This window comes from Eubalaena glacialis, chromosome 4, assembly GCF_028564815.1.
Source record: "Eubalaena glacialis isolate mEubGla1 chromosome 4, mEubGla1.1.hap2.+ XY, whole genome shotgun sequence".
NCBI lineage: Eukaryota > Metazoa > Chordata > Mammalia > Artiodactyla > Balaenidae > Eubalaena > Eubalaena glacialis.
Window position 1 is genome coordinate 171533342 of NC_083719.1, and position 23525 is coordinate 171556866.

The 23525-nt window shown below is 45.8% G+C and overlaps 2 protein-coding genes across 10 annotated transcripts in view; one reads left to right on the forward strand and one right to left on the reverse strand.

The window, feature by feature from the left end:
• Positions 1-5388: 5388 nt before the first annotated feature.
• Positions 5389-8251, forward strand: LOC133090246 (inner centromere protein-like). The gene is given in 6 exon segments (XM_061188592.1): positions 5389-5899; positions 5902-7388; positions 7490-7515; positions 7553-7609; positions 7650-7934; positions 7936-8251. Coding segments are annotated over 6 exon segments (2682 nt in total).
• An 11831-nt stretch (positions 8252-20082) lies between these two features.
• The window catches only part of MGAT1 (alpha-1,3-mannosyl-glycoprotein 2-beta-N-acetylglucosaminyltransferase), a 75248-nt gene continuing 71805 nt past the window's right edge, over positions 20083-23525 (reverse strand). For all 9 annotated transcript variants that reach the window (XM_061190155.1, XM_061190153.1, XM_061190154.1 and 6 more), the window contains one exon: positions 20083-22636. In XM_061190155.1, the coding sequence (XP_061046138.1) occupies positions 21168-22511 (1344 nt within the window). In that variant the 5' untranslated portion in view covers positions 22512-22636 and the 3' untranslated portion in view covers positions 20083-21167. The remainder of the gene's footprint in view (positions 22637-23525) is intronic.

A 23525-nucleotide genomic window follows, 5' to 3' on the forward strand; every position in this document is an offset into this window, starting at 1 on the left:
ATTTGATGATAGCAATTCTGAGGTGATATTTCATTGTTGTTTTGATTTGCATTTCTCTAATAATCAGCAGCGTTCAGTGTCTTTTCATGTGCTTGTTAGCTATCTGTATGCCTTCTATAGAAAAATGTCTATTCAGATCTTCAGCCCATTTTTTCATTGGGTTGTTTGGGTTTTTTTGATATTGAGTTGTATGAGTTGTTTGTATATTTTGGATATTAACCCCTTGTTGGCCATATTATTTGCAAATAAATTCTCCCATTCAGTAGGTTGTCTTTTCATTTTGTCAATGATTTCCTTTGCTGTGCAAAAATGTTTAAGCTTAATTAGGTCTCATTTGTTTATTTTTGTCTTTATTTCATTTGCCTTAGGAGACAGATCCAAGAAAATATTGCTATGATTTATGTCAAAAAGTTTTCTGCCTATGTGCTCTTCTAGGACTTTTATGGTTCTGTTCTTACATTTAGGTCTTTAAAGCATTGTGAGTTTGTTTTTGTATATGATGTGAGGGAAGATTCTAATCTCATTGTTTTACATATGGCTGTCCAGTTTTCCCAGTACCACTTGTTGAAGAGGCTATCTTTTCCCCATTATATATATTCTTGCCTCCTTTGTCATAGAATAATTGACTATAGGTGCAGGGGTTTATTTCTGGGCTCTCTATTCTATTTCATTGATTTACGTGTCTGTTTTTGTGTTGATACCATGTTATTTTTATTACTGTAGCTTTGTAGTATGGTATGAAGTCTAGGATTGTTATACCTCCAGCTTTGTGCTTTTTTTCTCAACATTGCTTTGGCTATTTGGGGTCTTCTCTGGTTCCATATGAATTTTAGGATTATTAGTTATAGTTCTGTGAAAAAGTCATGGGTATTTTGATGGGGATTGCACTTAATCCTTAGATTGCTTTGGGGATTATGGACATTTTAACAATATTAATTCCTCCAATTCATGAACACAGGATATGCTTCCATTTCTTTGTACCATCTTCACTTTCCTTCATCAACATTTTATAGTTTTCATCATACAGATCTTTCACCTCCTTGGTTAAGTTTATTACTAGGTATTTTATTCTTTTTGATGTGACTTTAAATGGGATTTTTTTGTGCTTCCTTTTCCTGATAGTTCATTATTAGTGTATAGAAAAGCAATAGATTTATGTATATTGATCTTGTATCTTGCAACTTTGCTGAATTAATTTATTATTTCTAATAGTTTTGGGGTGGAGACTTTAAGATTGTCTATATAAAATATAATGTCATCTGCAAATAGCAGCAGTTTAACCTCTTCCCTTCTAATTTGGATGCCTTTCATTTCTTTTTCTTGTCTGATTGCTGTGGCTAGAACTTCCAAATCTATGTTAAATAGAAGTGGTTAGAGTGAGCATCCTTGCCTTGTTCCTGAATTTAGTGGGAAAACTTTCAACTTTTCATCATTAAGCATTATATTGGCTGTGAGTTTGTTGTAAATGGCCTTTATTATGTTGAGATATGTTTCTCTGTACCCACTTTGATGAAAGCTTTTATCATGAATGGATGTTGAATTTTGTCAAATGCTTTTTCTGTGTCTATTGAGATGATTGTGTGATTTTTATCCTTGCTTTTGTTAATGTGGTGTATCACATTGATTGATTTGTGAATGTTGAACCACACTTGTATCCCTGGAATAAATCCAACTTGATCATGCTGTATGATCCTTTTTATGTATTGTTGTATTTGTTTTGCTAATACTTTGTTGGGGGTTTTTGCATCTATATTCATCAGATATTGGCCTGTAATTTTCCTTTTTTCGTAGTGTCTTTGTCTGGTTTTGGTATCAGCGTAATGGTGGCCTCATAAAATTAATCAGGGAGTGTTCCGTCATCTTTGATTTTTCGAAAAATTTGAGAAAGATAGGTATTAGTTCTTCTTTATATGTTTGGTAGAATTCCCCTGTGATCTATCTGATCCTGGACTTTTGTTTTCTAAGAGTTTTTTAAATTTCAAATTCAATTTCACTTCTAGTGAACAGTCTGTTCAAATTGTCTGTTTCTTCTTGAATCGGTCTTGGCAGAACTTTATGTTTCTAGAAATTTGTCCATCTCTTCTAGGTTGTCCAATTTGTTGGCATATAACTGTTCATAGTATTCTCTTATGATTTTTTGTATTTCTATGGTATCAGTTGTTATTTCTCCTGTATGATTTCTTATTTTATTTGGGTCCTCTCTCTTTTTCTCTTGGTGAGCCTGGCTAAAGGTTTATAAATTTTTGTCTGTCTTTAAAAAAAACAACTCTTGGTTTCATATATCTTTTCTATTGTTTTCTATCTATCTCTATTTTATTTATTTCTGCTCTGATCTTTATAATTTCCTTCCTTCTGCTGACTTTGGGTTTTGTTTGTTCTTCTTTTTCTAATTATCTTAGGTGGTAGGTTAGGTTGTTTATTTTAGATTTTTCTTGTTTCTTGAGGGTGGCCTGTATCACTATGAACTTCCCTCTTAGAACTCTCATAGATTTTGGAAAGTTGTGTTTTCATTTTCATTCATCTCAAGGTGTTTTCTGATTTCTTCTTTGATTTCTTCATTGACCCATTGGTTTTTTAGTAGCATGTTGTTTAGTCTCTACATGCTTGTTCTTTTCCCATTTTTCTTTCTCTAGTTGATTTCTAGTTTCATACCATTTGGGTCACAAAAAACGCTTGATATAATTTCTAGCCTCTTAAATTTGTTGAGGCTTGTTTTGTGACTAAGCATGTGATCTATCCTGAAGAACCTTCCATGTACACTTGAAGAGAATGTGTATTCTGCTGGTTTTTGATGTAAAGTCCTGTAGCTATTAATTAAGTCCAACTGATCTATTGTGTCATTTAAGACCACTGTAGCCTTATTGATTTTCTGTCTGGATGATCTGTCCATTGATGTCAGTGGGGGTGTTAAAGTCCCCTACAATTATTATATTATCATCAATTTCTCCCTTTATGTCTCTTAGTATTTGCTTTACATATTTAGGTGCTCCTGTATTGGGTGTGTATATGTTAACAAGTGTAATATCCTCTTCTTGTATTGATCCTATTATCATTACATAATGCCTTTCTTTGTCTATTATTATAGACTTTGTTTTAAAGTCTATTTTGTCTTATATGAGTATTGCTAACCCTGCTTTCTTGTCATTTCTGTTTCCATGAAATACCAACTTCATTCTGTGAGGTCATCATTACCCTGATACCAAAACCAGACAAAGACATGAAAAAAAAGGAATATTACAGGCCAATATATCTGATGTTTATAGGTGCAAAATTCCTCAACAAAACATTAGCAAAGTAAATTCAATCATATACTATAATCAAATGGGATTTATTCAATATTCCCAAATCAATCAATTCAGTACACCACATTAACAAAAGAAAGGATAAGAATCACATGATCATCTCAATAGATGTAGGAAAAGTATCTGAAAAAATTCAACATCCATCCATGATAAAAACTCTCAACAAAGTTGCTATAGAGGGAACATATCTCAACATAATAAAGGCCATTTATGACAAACCTATAGATAATATCCTATTCAATGGTGAAAAGCTAAAGCTTTTCCTCTAAAATCAGGAACAAGACAAGGATGCCCATTCTCACCATTTCTATTTAATGTCGCAATCAGACCAAAAAAATAAATAAATAAATAAAAGGCATACAAATTGGAAGGAAAGAAGTATAACTGTCACTATTTATAGATTACATGATACTTTATATAGAAAACCCTGAAGTCTGCATCAAAACATTATTAGAACTAATAAATGAATTCAGTACAGTTCCAGGAGACAAGATTAATATACATAAATCTATTGTTTTCTATACACTAATAATGAACTATCAGAAAAAGGAAGCAAGGAAACAATCCCATTCACAAAAAGAATGAAATACCAAAGAATAAACTTAGCCAAGGAGGTGAAAGATCTATACTCTGAAAACTATAAAATGCTAATGAAGGAAACTGGAGATAATTCAAATAAATGGAAAGATATCCCTTGTTCATGAATTGAAAGAATTAATGTTGTTAAAATGTCCATACTCCTCAAAGCAATCTAAGAATTTAGTGCAATCCCTATAAAAATACCCATAACATTTTCCACAGAACTATAACAAATAATCCTAAAATTCATATGGAATCACAAAAGACCCCAAATAGCCAAAGCAATCTTGAGAAAAATGAACAAAGTTAGAGGTATCATGCTCCCTGACTTTATACTATACCATAAAGCTATAGTAGTCAAAAGAGTACTGGCACAAAAAGAGACACATAGATTAATGGAACAGAATAGAGAGCTCAGAAATTAACCCATGCACCTATGGTCAATTAATCTATGACAAAGGAGGCAAAAATATACAATGGGGAAAAGAGAGTCTCTTCAATATGTGGTGTTGGGAAAGCTGGACAGCTACATGTAAAAGAATAAAATTAGAACATTTTTTCAAACTGTATTAAAAAAAAAAACTCAAAATGGATTAAAGACCTGAAAATGTAAGACCAGAAACCATAAAACTCCTAGAAGAAAACATAGGCAGTACACTCTATGACATAAGTCTTAGCAATATTTTGGGGGATCTGTCTTCTCAGGCAAGGGAAACAAAAGCAAAAATAAACAAATGGGACCAAATTAAACTTAAAAACTTTTGTACAGTGAAGGAAACCATAGACAAAACAAAAAGACAACCTACTGAATGGGAGATAATATTTGCAAATGATATGTCCAATAAGGGGTTAATATCCAAAATATACAAAAAGCTCATACAACTCTGTATCAAAGAAACAAACAACCCAGTCAAAAAATGGGCAGAAGACCTAAATAGACATTTCTCCAAAGAAGACATACAGATGGTCAACAGGCACATGAAAAAATGCTCACTGCTAATTATTAGAGAAATGCTAATCAAAACTACAATGAGGTACCACCTCATACCAGTCAGAATGGCCATCATGAAAAAGTCTACAAATAATAAATGCTGGAGAGGGTGTGGAGGAAAAGGAATCATCCTACAATGTTGGTGGAAATGTAAATTTGTACAGCCACTATGGAGAACGGTATGGAGGTTCCTTTAAAAAACTGAAAATAGAGCTACCTTATGATCCAGCAATCCCACTCCTGGGCATATATCTGGAGAAACCATAATTCAAAAAGACACATGCACCCCAACGTTCATTGTAGCACTATTTGCAATAGCCAGGACAAGGAAGCAACCTAAATGTCCATCGACAGACGAATGGATAAAGAAGATATGGTAGGTTGCTTCCTTGCAGCCGCGAGCTTTGGAGGCCGGGAGCAGTGGAACTCGGGCGGGCTGAGATCTGTGCTGGGAAGGGCCCCGGACTTGGATCGGAGCAGCACTTAGGAGACACGGTGCAGTCGAACAGAGCCATCATGGGGACGACAGCCCCAGGGCCCATTCACTTGCTGGAGCTCTGTGACCAGAAGCTCATGGAACTTGTCTGCAACGTGGACAATAAGGACATAGTGTGGCTGGAGGAGATCGAGGAGGAGGCCGAGTGCACGTTCACCAGATAATTCAGCAAAGAGCCCGAGCTGATGCCCAAAACACCTTCTCAGAAGAACCGACGGAAAAAGAGACGGATTTCTTATGTTCAAGATGAAAACAGATACCCCATCCGGAGAAGGTTGTCCCACAGAAAGACGCGGAGCAGCCGTCAGAGCTCCCGGCACCTCCGCAGCAAGGACAAGGTGGTGAGGCTGGACACAGTGGTGGGGGAGAACGGCTCCGTCCTGCGGCGGGTGACCCGTGCTGCGGCCGCAGCTGCAGCGACCTCCGCGGCAGCCGCTCCTTCGCCCACCCCTGAGTCTCCCACGGTGCTGACCAAGAAGCCCAAGGAGAGCCTGGCCCAGTGCCAGCTGGTACCCGTGGTGGAGACTGGCATCGCGAGCGCCGGAGCGCTGAGCAGCACCTCAGCCAGCTCCAGTCTGCCCAGGCTCCGTCCCCCACCCCGGCTCCGGCCACGGCTTCGGCCTCCCAGATCACCTTGACCTCGGAGGAGGACTCAACACCCCAGAAGCCAGAGGCCGGAAGACTGGAATCTGTCACCGTGAGCTCCCTGATAACTACACCCCAGGACCCCAAGGGCCGAGGGGGCGGGGCAGAAAGGTCCGCCTCCAAGCTCAGAATTGTGGCGACCTCCCCAGGCCCGCAGGACTCGCCCAGCTCTCCGGCCTCCCCGTGGCGGGAGCGGGTGCTGGCTCCCATCCTGCGGGATAACTTCTCCACGCCTACGGGCTCCCGTGTGGACCGCGGGTCAGTGCGGCGCAGCCTGATCGCCCCGTCCTCCCCGGGTCCCCAGGTCCCGCTGGCCCAGAATGGCTCCCTGGTTTCCAAAGAGGAGAGCACCGTCCGAAGATCAAGCAGAAGGATTGCCAGGAAGGCCACCAAAGAGCCGGCCGCCTCCGCCCGCATCATCTGCCACAGTTACCTGGAGAGGCTCCTGAATGTCGAGGTGCCCCAGAAAGCGAGCCCCAAGGCGGAGGAGCCCAGCAAGGAAGCTGAGCCAGAGGAGGAGGCCGAGCCGGAGGTCCCCAAGAACAATGGCAGTGCCTTGCGGCTCCGCAGTGCCACCAAGATCGCCATTAGCATGCCCGGCTCGCAGCCTGCAGCCGGTGGCCAGGGAACGCCCTCTGAAGGGCGGCAGGAGGCCGAGACCGACCAAGCAGATGGCCCCAAGGAGCCGCCTCAGAGTGTCAGGAGGAAGCGCAGCTACAAGCAGGCAGTGGGTGAGCTGGACGAGGAACAGCAGCTGGAGGATGAGGGGCTGCAGCCCCCCAGCAGCAAGACCCCTTCCCCGCCCTGTCCCGCCAGCGAGGTGGTGCGGCCCCTCCGGACCTTCCTGCACGCCGTGCAGAGGAACGAGATGCTCATGACCCCGACCCCGACCCCCAACAGCAGCATCATGAAATCCTTCATTAAGCGCAACGCTCCCCTGCGCGTGGACCCCAGGGAGGAGCGGCAGCGCCTGGAGAAGCTGCGGCGTTAGGAGGAGGCCGAGCAGCTCCGCGGGCAGAAGGTGGAGGAGGACAAGCGGCGGCGGCTGGAGGCGGTGAAGCTGAAGCGTGAGGAGCGCCTCCCTAAGGTGCTGCAGGCCCGGGAAAGGGTGGAGCGGATGAAGCAGGAGAAGAAGAGGCAGATCGAGCAGAAGTTTGCTCAAATCGACGAGAAGACGGAGAAGGCCAAGGAGGAGCGGCTGGCCGAGGAGAAGGCCACGAAGAAGGCAGCGGCCGAGAAGATGGAGGAGGTGGAGGCGCTCAAGAGGCAGGAGGAGGAGGAGAGGCGCCACCAGGAGCTGCTGCAGAGGCGGAAGGAGGAGGAGCGGGAGCGGCTGCGGAAGGCGGCCGAGGCCAAGAGGCTGGTGGAGCAGCGCGCAGGAGCGGCGGCGGGAGCGGGAGCGGGAGCGGCTGCGGAAGTCGGCCGAAGCCAAGAGGCTGGCGGAGCCGCGCGCAGGAGCGGCGCCTGGCGGCGGAGCAGGAGCGGCGGCGGGAGCGGGAGCGGCTGCGGAAGGCGGCCGAGGCCAAGAGGCTGGCGGAGCAGCGCGCAGGAGCGGCGCCTGGCGGCGGAGCAGGAGCGGCGGCGGGAGCGGGAGCGGCTGCGGAAGGCGGCCGAGGCCAAGAGGCTGGCGGAGCAGCGCGCAGGAGCGGCGCCTGGCGGCGGAGCAGGAGCGGCAGCGGGAGCAGGAGCGGCTCCAGGCCGAGAGGGAGCTGCAGCAGAGGGAGAAGGTCCTGCGGCTACAGAAGGAGCGGCTGCAGAGGGAGCTGGAGGAGAAGAAAAAGGAAGCACAGCAGCGCCTGGCTGAGCAGCGGCTGCAGGAGGAGCCGGAGAAGAAAGCCAAGGAGGCCGCGGTGGCCAGCAAAAGCCTGAACGTGACCGTGGACGTGCAATCTCCAGCTTGTACCTTGCAGCAAATGACCCCGCCCCAAGATCAACCCACTTAACTACGGGATGGATCTGAACAGCGATGACTCCACCGATGACGAGGCCCATCCCCGGAAGCCCATCCCCAACTGGGCCAGAGGCACCCAGCTTAGCCAGGCCGTCATACAGCAGTACTACCACCCCCCGAACCTTCTGGAGCTCTTCAGAACCATTCTCCCACTGGACTTGGAGGACATTTTCAAGAAGAGCAAGCCCCGCTGCCATAAGCGCACCAGCTCTGCCGTGTGGAACTCGCCGCCCCTGCAGGGCACCAGGGTCCCTGGCAGCCTGGCCTACAGCCCGAAGAAGCACTGAGCCAGGCCCTCGGGCCTGCTCAGCAGTCTCAGCCTTCATCTGTGTCTGTTTGTCTGTGTCTCTGTTGGTCTGATGCCATCCTGCCTGGTATCCTGTGGCTGAGGGTTCAGTCAAGTGTATATAAATGTCCTCTGTGTGCTACAGGTGGAAAGCGGCTCGGGCCTGTCGGGAGGCTGAGCTTGTTGGGTGTTCGGGGAAGACCCAGGCCCAGCCTTGCCTGGTCTGCTGACAGCACTCTGTAAATAGATTGTTAGAGTTCAGCTGAATTTTAGCCTCTAATGTTTGAGAGCTAGAGTAATAAAGTCTATTCCTTCAAGCCTGCTGTGAGTATCATGAAGACTGGGCTTCTCTGCAGAAAGCCCTGGACCCTGGCCCTGTCTCGGGCCGCTGGATGGGCTGGAGGAATAGGAACTGCTTATTCTCCTGGGGTGTGCGTCAAGGTCACCTGGGTCCCACCCCCAGAGATGCCGATGGAGTGGGTGATTCTGATGCCAGCCCTGGACAACCCTGAGAAACACTTCAGTTCCTTTCATGTTGGGACAGGTGACGATACTTCCTGTTTTTCTGGGGAGCGCCCTGCCTGTAAAGGGGGGCTCATTCAGTGGTAAGACCTGGAGTTGAGGTCAGGAGAATTGGGCTCTTGACACAGCTCTGCAGCTTAAGAGAGGCCCTCAGCCCCTCCACGCCTCAGGCTCCACCCACCCTTGCTGCACGGATGGTGAAAGGACTTAAGAACGTGGACGTGCTGCTGAAGCAGGAGATCTGGGTTAGGAAGGGGCCACCTCTTGAAACTCCCTCAGGACCAGTACATGCAAGTAGTTGAGATGCTAATTAAATGCTTAGTGTCCATGGAAGCTGGCCCTGTCCCATCGCTGCCAACCATGTTCTAAACGTGCCACAGCTTCATCATCTCCTACTCCAGCCCCTGGAATGGGGGTTGGTGAATTTGGGCCTATGGGCCAAATCAAGTCGCAGTCCTTTTTTGTAAAGTTTCATTGGAACCCGCCCAGTAGAAATGAATGCCTGTTGTCTCTGGCTACTCTGCTGAGGGCAGAGTTAAGTAGTTACAACAGAGGCCTTATGGTTCGCAAAGCTGAGAATATTTACTATGAACCTTTACAGGAAATGTTTGCTGACCCTGCTTTAGGACAAAATCAAGGCTGAATATAAGAGAGCTTTTTAAAATGAGTAAAGAGTGAATGCACACAACAGGCTGAAATCTAGAAGATTCCACCATGCAAAGAAAATCATTTTACAGTTCATTCAAATACGGTGCGAATTTAAATTTGTTCCATATGTTCTCTGATGAGAAACTGTTGTGTTGAGTCAACTGGTGAGTGTGTCTTTGCCTGAAACCACAATGTCAATGTCAAAATATTACCTCTTATAAAAACATATTTATAGGGCTTCCCTGGTGGTGCAGTGGTTGGGAATCCGCCTGCCAATGCAGGGGACGTGGATTCGAGCCCTGGTCTGGGAAGATCCCACATGCCGTGGAGCAACTGGGCCCATGAGCCACAACTACTGAGCCTGTGCGTCTGGAGCCTGTGCTCCGCAACAAGAGAGGCCGCTATAGTGAGAGGCCCATGCACCGCGATGAAGAGCGGCCCCCGCTCGCCGCAACTAGAGAAAGCCCTCGCACGGAAACGAAGACCCAACACAGCCAAAAATAAATAAATAAATAAATAAATTTATTAAAAGAAAAAACTTCTTTAAAAAAAATATTTATAGAGCTTCCCTGGTGACGCAGTGGTTTAGAGTCTGCCTGCCAATGCAGGGGACACGGGTTCGAGCCCTGGTCTGGGAAGATCCCACATGCCACGGAACAACTGGGCCTGTGAGCCACAATTACTGAGCCTGCGCCTCTGGAGCCTGTGCTCCGCAACAAGAGAGGCCGCGATAGTGAGAGGCCTGCGCACCGCGATGAAGAGTGGCCCCCACTTGCCACAACTAGAGAAAGCCCTCGCAGAGAAACGAAGACCCAACACAGCCATAAATAAAAAAATAAATAAATTAAAAAAAAAAAAGAGGTCTAACCTCATTTAAAAAAAAATTTATATAGTGTGTATTTTTATAGTGTGTTTGAGAAAAAAATTGTTATTCAGCAAAAAGGTAGTTACAGGTTGCGCTGCATCTTCACTAGTACTTGATATTGTCAGTGCTTCTTATTTTAGCCATTCTAATAGACGCGTAGTGAATTCTCATCATGGTTTTAATTTGCATTTCCCTAATAGCTGGTGATGGTGAACATCTGCTCATGTGCTTACTTGCCATCTGTGTATCTTCTTTGGCAAAGTGTTTGTTCAACTCATTTGTTCTTTTTTTTTTTTGGTTCCTTTTTTATTGGGCCGCGATTCCCTCTTTCTTCATGTGCCTTGTGATTTTTTTTTTTTTGCCGTGTCACATGGCATGTGAGATTTTAGTTCCTCAACCAGGGGACCAGGTATCAAACCCATGCCCCCTGCAGTGGAAGCACAGAGTCTTAACCAGTGGACCACCAGGGAAGTCGCTCATTTGTTCATTTTTAAATTGAGTCGTTAGTTTTCTTACTGTTGTGTTTAGAATCTCTATGTATTATGGATACAAATCTGTTGTCAGATACGTACCTTGCAGTATTTTCTCCTAGTCTGCAACTTGTCTTTTCATTCACTTAACAGTATTTTTCATAGAACAAAAATTTTAATTTTGATGAAATCCAATTTATCAACTTTTTTTCCTTTTATAGATTGTATTTTTTTGGCTTCATGTCTAAGAAATCTTTGTCTAGCCCCAGTTCTCAAAGATTTCCTCCTATATTTTCTTCTAAATATTTTATAGATTTATATGTTACATTTAGGCTTATGATCTGTTTTGAGTTAATTTTTTTTTAAATGTGAGGTTTATGTTTTTTGTTTTGGGGAGCATATAGATGGATGTCCAGTTGTTCTAGAGCCATTTGTTTAAAAGACTATTCTTTTTCACTGAATTTCTTTTGTATCTTTGTCAAGAGTCAATCAGCCATATTTGTATGGGTCTATTTCCAGACTTTGTATTCTGTTTCACTGATCTATGGGTCTCTCCTTTTACCAATACCACATGGTCAAGATTACGGTAGCTTGTATAAGTCTTAAAAATCTGGTAGTGTGATTTCTCCATCTTTATTCTTTTCAAAATTATTTTGGCTTTTCTATCAATTTTGCCTTTCTGTATAAATTTTAGAATCAGCTTATCTATACAAAAACACTGCTGGGATTTTGATTGAAATTACATTAAATCTATATAAGTTTGGGGAGAATTCACATGTTTATGATAGTGTGTCTACTAATCCATGAACATGATGTATCTCTTCATTTATTTACATCTTTGGTTTCTTTTATCAGCATTCTGTAGTTTCAGCATGCAGATCCTATATACGTTTTGTTAGATTTATAGCTAAGTATTTATTTTCTTGGAGCTGTTATAAATGGTATTGTCCTTCTAAAAAAAAAAAAAAAGAAAGAAGATATGGTATATATACACAATGGAATATTACTCCACCATAAAAAGAATGAAATAATGCCATTTGCAGCAACATGGATGGACCTAGAGATTATCATACTAAGTGAAGTAAACCAGACAAACATGTGATATTGTTTATATGTGTAATCAAATAAATGAACTTATGTACAAAACAGAAATAGACTCACAGACATAGAAAACAAAGTTATGGTTACCAAAGGGGAAAGGGAGAGAAGAATAAATTAGGAGGTTGGGATTAACACATAAACACTACTATATGTAAAATAGATAACCAACAAGGACCTACTGTATAGCACAAGGAACTATACTCGATATTTTGTAATAACCTATAAGGGAAAAGAATCTGAAAAATAATATATATGTATATAGATATATGCATGTATATAACTGAATCATTTTGCTGTACACCTGAAACTAACATGACATTGTAAATCAACTATACTTCAAATTTTTTTAATTAAAAAAAGGAATCTGAGAGATCAAAGTGAAAAAAAAGTGGGCAGAATACCTGAATAGAAATTTTTCCAAAAAAGACATACAGATGGCCAACAGGCACACGAAAAGATGCTCAACATACTAACCATCAGGGAATAGCAAATCGAAAGCACAATGAGATATCACTTAATACCTGTCAGAGTGGCTATCATCAAAAGACCAAAAATAGCAAGTGTTGGCAGGATGTGGAGAAAAGAGAACCCTAATACACTGTTGGCGGTTATGTAAATTAACACAGCCACTACGGAAAACAGTGTGGAGTTTCCTCAAAAAACTAAAAATCCAGCTATTCCATCATGGGTATATATCTGAAGAAAACGAAAGCCATAATTCAAAAAGATACATGCACTCCAATGTTCATAGCAGCATTATTTACAATGGCCAAGATTTGGAAGCAACCTAAGTGTCCATCAATGGTTGAATGAATAAAGAAGATGTGATATATATATTTAGTTATATACCTAGGTATATATATATATACACACACATATAATTATATATCTAGTTATACATATAATTATATACCTAGTTATACACATAGGTATAGATAGAGATAAAATGGAATATTACTCAGCCATAAAACGAATGACATTTTGCCATTTGTAACAACATGGATGGATCTGGAGAGTTTTATGCTGAGTGAAATAAGTCAGAGAAAGACAAATAGTACATGTTTTCACTTATCTGTGGAATCTAAAAACAAACAAATGAATGTAATAAAACAGAAACAGACTCACAAATACAGAGAATAAACTAGCGGTTACCAGTAGGAAAAGGGGTAGAGGGAGAGGCAATATGGGGTAGAGGATTAAGAGGTACAAAATACAAGGTATAAAATAAATAAGATACAATGTAATATGTTGCATGGAGACTATAGCCAATATTTTATAACAACTTCAAATGGAGTATAATCTACATAAATATCGAATAACTATGTTGTACACTTAAAACTAGCATAATACTGTAAATCAACTATACTTCAATTAAAAAAAACAAAGTATTCCCTGTCTACGTGACTTTGCCGAACATCGGAGTAGACCAGGAAGGAGGGTGTTTTGAAAAACAAGAACGGGGGTCGGAGACCTGTCTAGGTGGAGCTTGTCTACTTCCACACGTTTGTAGCTCAAAGAGCTCTGTGCGGCCTGGGGCAGGGCAGTTGTCTGGTACCCACTGAAAACTGGATCTGACATTGTGAGCAGTGGCAGAGGTCAGGTATTTAAGAAGGCTTCCCACCTGCTAGTGGAGGTAAGATGAGAGCAGGTCCAGGTCAGCTTAAATGGAGAGCACTGAGAGAGATGCATCTCCTCTAGATGTCGTGTCATGGATCTCCATGTGCCAAACAAGCAGAGGGTTTGAGATTGTTTCAAATTGCATAGCATGAGGCTCTGGAGCCCCTTGAGAAGGAGCTGTGTGACATAAGGCAAAGTGAGGCAACAAGACAAGACTGTTGGCCAAAAAAGCTGAGAGCGACACGGTCCCATCTCTTCATTGCATGTCAGCCCACTCTACATTGATGCTTCCAGTGTTTGGAATGTTCAAATGCTCATTCCCTCCTTCACTCCTCTCCCCACACTCTTACCACAAAGCCAGACTATTTTCCTTGAATTTTTCCTGATAGAAGGGGTATGACAATCAACCTTGAAAATGTTTAATTACTTTATTCATTTACTGTAACTTTAAAATCACTTCAGTTCCTGTCGAGCGTGGAATGGAGGCAGACAACAAGGTAATTCAGTGTGAGCTCACTGCGATGGCTATTTGGAACTCCTGAAGCAACAGGCAGAATACCACTTCCAGGGAAAGTGTGACTTCCTATGGGGAGGGAGGGAGGGAAGAATAGAAAGGGAGAGAAGGAGAATATTCTTTTTATAAATCTTATAGAGGCCTTGTTGTATAAATGTGAATAAGTGAATTTGCTAATTTTCAGTAAGGCAGAAGTTGATAGAAAAAAGAACAAATGTGAAGTGAATTTACACCAGAGGCCCTAGAAGGTGGGAAGTATAAAGAAGACAAGATGTGGTTGGAGAAAAGTGGATAGGGAGGATGAATCAAAGGAAGGGGAAAAAAAGAATCTAGGAAAAAACAGTCAGTTCAGTTTGGGGAGAGAGGTGTTGGAACCACATGTGTGTGCCGTGTAACCGGATGTAGAACTGCGAGGGTGTGGATTGGGGCTGGATGTCCATCTATTATGGACAATAAAAGGGAGCAATAGAACAAGGAATGGTAGATCAGACTAGCTGTTTCAGGTGAGGCCTCGCCCAAGACTTTTTAAAAAATTATTTATTTATTTATTTATGTATGTCTGTTTTGGGTCTTCGTGTCTGTGCCAGGGCTTTCTCTAGTTGCTGCAAGTGGGGGCCCCTCTTCATCGCGGTGCGCGGGCCTCTCATTATCGCGGCCTCTCTTGTTGCGGAGCACAGGCTCCAGATGCGCAGGCTCAGTAATTGTGGCTCACGGGCCTAGTTGCTCTGCGGCATGTGGGATCTTCCCAGACCAGGGCTCGAACCCGTGTTCCCTGCATTGGCAGGCAGATTCTCAACCACTGCGCCACCAGGGAAGCCCCTCGCCCAAGACTTTGATGAAATCCCCAGGTAGGTGGCCATGGGGCTCAGGTCTGCAGTTTCAGAAACTCAGGTTTCTTGATTTATTCATAAATCTGAGGAATCAATGCAACCAAAATCCCCAAGAGACTATGTAAATGAAAATTCCACTCCCTGACAATTCACACTACTGTCAGCAGAGGGCGCCCCTGCCCAATGAAGACCAAATGCAAATTAAAAACTTGCCTCAAGGCAGTTAATCTGGGCAGTGGGGTTAGGGATGAACTTTGTTTTCTTTTTATTTTTCTACATCTTACAAGAGTTATACAATGAAAATATACACTACTTATAAGATCAGAAAAATTATGTGAAAATAAGATTTATTCTGCAACTTTCTGTCAAATGGTATAGAAAGTTATATATATTTGCCATATTACAAAATATTAATTGTCATATCATCTCAATGGAAGGGATATGAGTCTTCTTGGTACTAGTCTTTCAACTTCTCTATGGGCTTGAAAATTTTCATAATAACAACTTGGGGAGTATTTTGAATATAAATTTGAAAAAAAAAAAAGCTTGGGGAGGAAAAAAAAGATATTCACATCTATTAATTCAAGGACCACTTCTACCTAAAAAATAGAGCCAGTCTCCTAGATAGCAATATCCTCACCCCTAGGGATTGATGAGTAAATGTTTAAAAATTCTTATTCTCAAAATATTTGTTTAAACATTCCCTTCTGGTTACATAAAATCTTACATTTCAGTGACAGAACATAGTACCTAAGACCACCAGGTACCACTGTCCCTTAACAAACTACCCCAAAACTTGGCATCATGAAACAACTGTTTTATTTTGCTCCCTATTTGTGGGTCATAAATTCAGGAAGTGTTTGGCTGGGCAGTTGTCACTTGGGGTGTCCCATGCAGTTTCAGGTAGGTGTCAGCAGGGCAGCAGACGTCCAAGGACCCCCCCGGGCTGCATATACAATGTGGCTGTAGCCTCTCCAGCAATGCAGTCTCAGGGTCACTGGACTTCTTACAAGGCAGCTCCACACAGCTCAAGGCTCAGAATTTGTGCAGTCCAGCAAATGAGGCAGAACCCAGCTCCCCTTTCATGACCTGGGGCCTCACTCCTGCCCACTGCATGATTTCATGTAGGCCAAGGTGGCTAGTACCACCATGGTAAGAGAAGTTTTAGCTGAACACATGGCTGCCACTCCATTTCCCTGTCTCCCCTGCAAATGGGGGGACTAGACCAAGTTCTGGTGACTGGGAGATGCGGGAAGGAGATATGCACAAATTCTAGGTTTCATTCTAAAAAGAAAGAGGCTTGCCCTCCCCTTCTCTTTCCTTCCTATCTGACTGGAGCCAGGGCACCATCTCTGACTGGGTGCTGGGAACCATGTGTTGAAGATGGTAGGATGAAGAAATGGAAGACTCAGTTCTTGGTGGGTGTGAATCTGCTGTAGCAGCCTCAAAATACCACCCACCTGGACTTCTGAGTGAATGAGAATTAAAACATCTTATTTAGGCCACCATCGTGTTGGGTTTCTGTGTTTCGGCTACCAGACTCGATACACTATAAGGTAAAAGTCTGCTGCTTTTAATACAAGTGCATCTCCTGGAAGGGACACACAGATCCCTGTGAAACAGAGCAGGACCCCGTGGGGCCTTTCTGGGGACAGATCTCCACCACCCCCACTCTTGTTGTGAAAAAGCTTTAGCTATCTAGGCCTTCCCTGAGTTCCAAAGAGCAAATTTAATCAGCGAAGTGAGAAAATGCAGAAGCAATGGAAAGCAGTCAAGCAAGATTCTGTGCCTCAAGACAGGAGATACGGTGTCTGTCCCCATACCAGCAAGGGCCCTGACCTCTGCTCGTAGGTGGAGGGTGTGTGGGAGAACAGACAGAGATTCAAGGCCCCAGCTGGGCTGTAGGCAAACCCCTGATCTCTAAGGAAATCCTTTCAGGTAGCCTGGAGTCCCAAGTGTTTGTTAAAGATATTTAAGGAAGAGGGTAAATGATTAAAATTATGGTGAAGGTGAATATTTGACATGGTTATACATAAATGTTTAACTTACAGAAAGCTAAATAAATATTTATGTAAATTTATGGCTTTTATAGATGATTTACCTATTTATCTACATATGGGAGAAAGAAGCCTGATAGGAGTAAACAGAGACGGGACTGGGGGTGGGTATGTACGTGTGAATGTTTTATTACCTGCTTTCTGATTTCTAAAATGAATATATTTTGCTTCCGTAACAAGAAAAAAAGGAAATGATACCTTTCACTTTACAAGGTTGTTGTATCTAACAATCTAAACCCAGCACACACACCCCCAAGCTCCCCTTCCCCCCACCCCACCTCCACCGGTCCCAATTCCCATCCTCAACTCCGCCGTCAGCCCTACACCTGGCCCCCTACCACGCCCCCAGGTGCGACCCCCAGCCTTGGTCCGGTTTTGAACAAATCCCAGGGGATCAACCCAAGGCTCAGGGGGACCCTGGCCAGACACTCTATCCAACACATCTGTCCACACCGGGATGACTCAGCCCACAAATAAAATCCCACCTGAATGACCCAGATAAGAGAAGAGGACCTAGGCCGAGAGACTTGTGCAGTGGAGGGAAGGCAGAAACAGCAGTGGTTGGAGAGAATGGCAGGAAATGGAGGAGGAAGGGCTTTGGGTCACTGGCAGAGGCTGAAGGGCCAAGGCCAAGGCGCAGGAGTGGTGGGATGGCCCAAGCCGTTTCTGGGCCCACAAACACACCAGGTCCCCGTGAGGCCTCCTGTAGGCAGCTGAGACGCGGACAAACCCTCCGCCCACAGGGACCTGCAACCTGCAAGCACCTTGCCAGTCGGTCCCCGACGTTTCAGTGAGGGCCTGAGGTAGGAGGTAGATGGGCCCCTGGGCTGGACAGCTGGTGTTTGTCAAGTGGAGTGAAACTGGAGCTTTTTTTCACCCAGACACTCCAAGGCCAAAGTGAATGGCAGAAGCTGAGCTCTGCTGGAGTAAAGAGATAAGATGACCATTCCTGAGATCAAGGAGACCTCCCTGACTACACATGCGCAGAAAGGCTCCTAGGGGGTCAAAAAGGAGGGGGTGCCACCCCACAATAGGTGATGCCAAAACTCCCACAGGCCTCTATGCTGGAATCCATCTTGGCAAAATGTCATGCACGCATATGGGGAGGGTCCTAGGGCAGGTCAGGTGTGGGAAAAGAAACAAGATAATTGGCCAAAGGTAAACAAAGACCGGGAAAAACTGCCCTATATAAATGATTTAACTGTCTTTTTACTGGGCTCCTCCCCACTAGGGAGAACACCTACACCCTTTCTCTCCTGGTGTATACTTCTGCCTTGCTCCTGTCTTAAATAAATCAACAGTTTCTCTGTGTTCTCTCCCACATGTTATGCTGTGTCTCTGATAATAAACTTTGTACTTGTTTTTTTACAGTTTTTGCCTCATTGAGAAATTCATTTTTCAAATGGGGCAAGAGCCAGGGGAACTTTGCTTCTAGCCTCTGGCCCCTGGTGGTCTAGCGGTTAGGATTCCTGGTTTTTCACCCAGGTTACCCAGGTCCAATTCCTGGGCAGGGGACTAAGATCCTGCTTTAAGCCACCACTCACTGCTGTCTCCCGAGATCAGGCCCACCCTGCCTGGGAGCCATGTTGAGCTGGGTGAGCTCTTTGGTATTATCTTTAATCTCCAAAGTCAAGGTTAGCAGAATTCTGAAGGATTTAAGGACACCATGTTTTTCCATTTGGTATGTCCCCTTGCTTTGTTATCCACAGGAGGATCATGTTCCAGGGATGGCAGCATGCACACATGAATCACACCTGAGGATGCCTTGGCATAGTGAACGTGGCCTCTCTGGGGACCCACATCAAAAGGAAGAGAAACAGGACACAGAGACCCCCTGAAAGGGCTCCTCACTTGAGGACAAACCTGAGAAACCAGCCTGAATCTTCTGAGGGTCTCTTCCTCTACAATCTCCCTGGGAGGGCTGCCCTCCCACCCCCACCTGCTGTTTGGCCTGGGAGCCCAGGCCCACCCACCAACCTGGAGCCTGTGGGAGGGGAGACCAGAGTACAAGGAAGGCAGAGGAGACGGCCTTGGAGGAAAGGCTGTAAAGGATAGAAAGGGAAGGGTCCTGATTAAGTAGTGATTAACAACATGGGTTCCATTCAAATCCTGGCTCCACCCCAACCAGGTGTGTGGCCTTGGGCAAAGGACCCTCTCTGTGCCCGTTTGCTCCTCACCTGTAAAACGGAGCAATACTTAACTACCCATGATCTCTTTGAGGATTAAAGGAGTTCATTTTAATTTGTGGAGCGCTCAGAACAATGCACTTGGTAAGCAACTGTTAAATTAATTTAGTGCTAAGAACATGGATTCTGGCAGCCAAAGCACACCTGGCCCAATTGTGTCGAGCCTTGCAAATCGCGGATAATGATCATCTCTCTACCCCAAAACAGGGTTTAAACATCCATCTAAGAGCACGTGGGAAGACAAAACTAGCTCTACAACGATCTGAAAAGTTAAAATGAATTTCTGACTCTGGTTCACTTAGCCCAGAAGGGAGGCCAGAGTTCCTCCCTCAGGGACCTGGTGACACCCCCTTCTCCACAACTCATCCATCTGGTGTGAAGCTCGAGGATGGTTTCTGTCAACAAAGTCACCTAGCCCAGGGTTTTCAAACCCACTGATGGAAATCAAGTTGGTAGGTCACAAGCAGCATTAAAAAAAAATTAGTGGAAAATAGAAACTCTCAGGATAGTTTCAGGCGAAGTTTGCCATTTATGTGTGGGTGTTTTGGGTGGCAGTGTAAAAGGCATCCTCACACTCTTAGTGCTACTGCCAGCGTTGATCCAGCTGTCAGCTCTGTGTCCTGGAAGGTTCCTAGGGAATGCTGCCTGGGCCAGCAGAGGGCATCCTACACAAGGTGCCCATTTCAGGAGGGACTGCCTGCATTCTCTCTCGGACCAGGCCTTGAGGGCCCCATAGCCCAGCTCTAGAGAAGATTAGCACTAGGGGAGTGAAGCCTTGGGCCCTCTCCACCTCCAAGCCTGGCCTTTCTTTCCCACCTAGGCCCCTCCTTAGCTCTCCTATGCCTTTTCTCCTACTCCCTGCTCTTATCCTCCTGTCATCTGCTTTCCTTCCTCCAACTGACCTACTTCCTCTTGCCTGTGCAGACCCTTCCTTTAGTCCTCATTCTTTTCCTTGTTTCCTCCACCTTTCTCCTCCCTTTTCCACCCCCAACTCCTTTACCAGGACACACAAACACACACAGTTTTTCAGACAATTCAGGCTTTATTTTTGAAAATAATTCTGTAGCTTCAACTTTCTTCCATGAACTGAGGTCAGGCAAGAAAGAAAAACATACACGTTGCTCTCCAACCCACCATCTGCGTCCTAATCTGTGCACACGGGAAGGGAATGCTTGGGGGAGAAGGGAAGGAGGCTGGGCTGAATGGTCTTGGCTGCTCTACCTCACACTGAGAGGGCCTCCAGAAGCCACGGGCCAGGCTAGCATGAACCGTCCCAGAGCGACAGGGAAAGGATTGGTTTTTAGAAAGGACGGGATAGGGGGCAGTCTGTTTCTTGGAGGAAGGATGAGGGAGGGGCGCCCCAGCACCCAAGGCTTTTCCCCCAACCCCAGCAGGTGAGCTGAGGAGAGGTTCTGCTTTTCCCCTTCACCGTTTCATCTTAGAATCACGAACTGCTAGGCTGCAGGGAAAGAAGAGCTGAGAGGAGGTCAGGGATAAAGGAGAGGGGGAAGAAGAGAAATACAGGCAGGAGGGAGTAAACCCTGACAACCTAACAGCTCTGCCCAGACCCTGATGATGATGAAACCCCTTTGGTTAGTCTCATTTTGGCCACAAGTACATCTCCTTCTCACATAATCCAGCCTCCCACCCTGCTCCAGTTAGGGGAAGGTGGAGATGGTGGGGGACAGGTACAGGAGGATGGCTCATACTCTGGCTAGAATAGCCAGGACAGGGAAAAGGGGCCTGATCAAGAGAACTAAAGTAGCCAACCTCTCCACAGATGTCCTAGGAGAAAACCTGGAACGTGGATTTTGTGGCCCCAACAAGCCCAAGTCTCTCCCTACCACACAGTGGTTTCCTGCTTAATAACTCCCCCAACATACCCCAGAAAGATTCCCCTGATTTGACCCCCTTGAGAATGGGAGACTAAGCCTCACCTTATCATCTGTGCACTTGAATGCCACTCAAAAAAAGAAAAAAAAAAAACCCAGAAGATAAATGGACCCAAGAGAGAAACACAGAGGGGATGATGCAGCCCAGGGACTGCGGTCCCATCTTAGGCCATGATATTGCCAGGAGGGGCCCCAGGAGGGGCAGGCAGGTGCTGCTAATTCCAGCTAGGGTCGTAGCCGTCCCAGGTCTGGGGTGGGGCCAGGTGGACACGGCGGCCCCGGAACAGGAAGCTGACGATGCCCTGGTAGCCGGCCCTGGGGACACCGGACTTGAGGTCATCCATGACTCCCAGGGCCTTGGCGAAGGCCTTGAAGCTGTCCCTGCTCGTGTACTGCACCCGCACCTCCCCCAGCTCACTCCGCTCACTGGTCCTCACTTTCTCCACCTGCAGCAGGGGAGCACTGTAGACACGTGCAAGGAAATCCCTGTCATAGGCCTCCCGTCGCAGGTAGGACAGGTCCAGCTGGGTGAAGGGCACGAAGTGCTGGTTCAGCTTGATAAACTTGAGGTGCTGGTCAAAGAACTGCCCATGGCTCACACCTTTGCGGCCAAAGGTCATCGTTCTGGAGATTTCAGGCCGCACACAGGCCCGGCCCTGCCGCTGCTCTGGCCGGCGCATCCAGTCGTCCCAGAAGGCCTTGGGCCACTTGGGCTCCAGCTCAGCCCAGAGCTCGGCCAACAGCAGCCAGCCCAGGCCAGGGAAAAAGTCTGTGCGGTAGAGCAGCTCAGGCTTGCCTGAGTCCACCATCTGCTCCTTGCCGTTGTCGTTCCAGGCAGACACACACCAGAGGGAGGGGTCGGCCCTCAGCAGCGGGTACGTGGCCTGGAAGTACTCGAAGAAGTCTGGAGCCACCTCCAGATCATCCTCCACCACCACCGCCGCTGGGAACTTGAACCTGTGAAAGACCTGGCCCAGCGCCCAGCGGTAGTGCCGAGCAATCTTGTAGTAGCCCTGGAACTTCCGGTGGTCGGGTGGCACTGCGATGTTGCTCAGGTCAGGCTGCCGGATGTGCGTGATGGCGCTGCCGTAGGAGGCGATGACCTGGGCTGTCTCCTCATGCCCGCAGTCCTGGCTGACGATGATGGGGAAGCGCTCGGCCGAAGGCCGATAATGCAGCAGCTTGTCCAGGCAGCGCCGGACAGTGCTGCGGTCACAGGCGATGACCAGGATGGGGATCACGGCCGGCGGAGAGGTCACAGGCACTCGCGGCAGGACAGGCGGGGCCGCGGTGGGCACCCTCCACCGCTGGCTCCACCTAGCATGATGCTCCCTGATCTGCTGCAACAGCCCCCGCTGCCGCTCCAACTCGACCTCAGCGTCCTGGGCCAGGCGGATCACCTCACGGGTGAGGCTGGCGGGGTCGTCATCGAGAGCACTGTCTGAGGGCAGTCTGCTAGGCGCCGGGCGCGTCCAAAAGAAGAGGAGCAACAGGGCATTCCAGGCCACAAAGAGGATGGCGCCCCACAGCACAAGCCCTGCAGACTGCTTCTTCAGCATCCTGGCCCCCGCGGGGGAGGCGGGCAAGGCTGGGGCTCGAGGCTGCCCTTGGCTTGCCCGGCTCACGCTCCCACAGTCCTAGGGATGTTTCCTCTGGGCTCCAGGCTTAGGAAGCAGCCATGCACCTGAGGAGAGGAGAAAAACAACCATCATCACAAGGCGTGGGGCTGCCCTGGAGTGGAAGAATGGGGGGCAGAAACAGATGAAAAAATGCAGGACAAGGAAGGCCAGGAGGTTAACTCCAAAGCTCTCTTAAAAGATAGCTGCCTGTTCCCTAATCTGGAGGGTCCATCTGTGTGGAAGAATAGGATTAGGAGAGCATGTTCCCACACTCCAAAACGAGTTCATGAGTCCTCTGAAGAGCAACGTGGTTTTTTTTTGGGGGGGGGGTGGTGTAGAGAGTGATGTTGGTGGAAGACAGGAAGCAAAGGAATCCCATTTCCCCCTTCCCTACCTGACAGATTTTGTTTACCATCTTCTATCCAGAGCTTAGGAGAGGTGGTGGTTAGACCATCTGCCTCCCATGCCTCAAATCAAACTGCCCAAAGATTACTGATTTTAAAACTCTAATATCACACCTCAGGGCTAAAGCCAGCACCTTACCTAATAAGGAAGCACCAGAGGCATTCTCACGAAGGTCAGGAGCAAAGCCAAGCCACCCCAGATCTACATGACTATTTAACATTCTGTTGGAGGGATCAGCCAATGCAACTGGACTGCAGAACACAATTATAGGCAGAAGAAGTGGAAAAGAAGCAAAAGTATCTCAATGTACTGATGCTATGAGAATATGCCTGGAAAACTCTAAGAGAATCAATGATAAATCCAACCTAAACAATCAAAGAATTGAGCAAGGTAGTGGGATATAAAAATTAACATGCAAAAATCAATAGCCTTCATATCCACAAATAATAACTCATTAAAAAAACAACAAATGAGAAAACCCTATTTATAACAGCCATGAAAATGATAAACTATTTAGGAATTAACAAGAAATATTCAAAAACCTACATG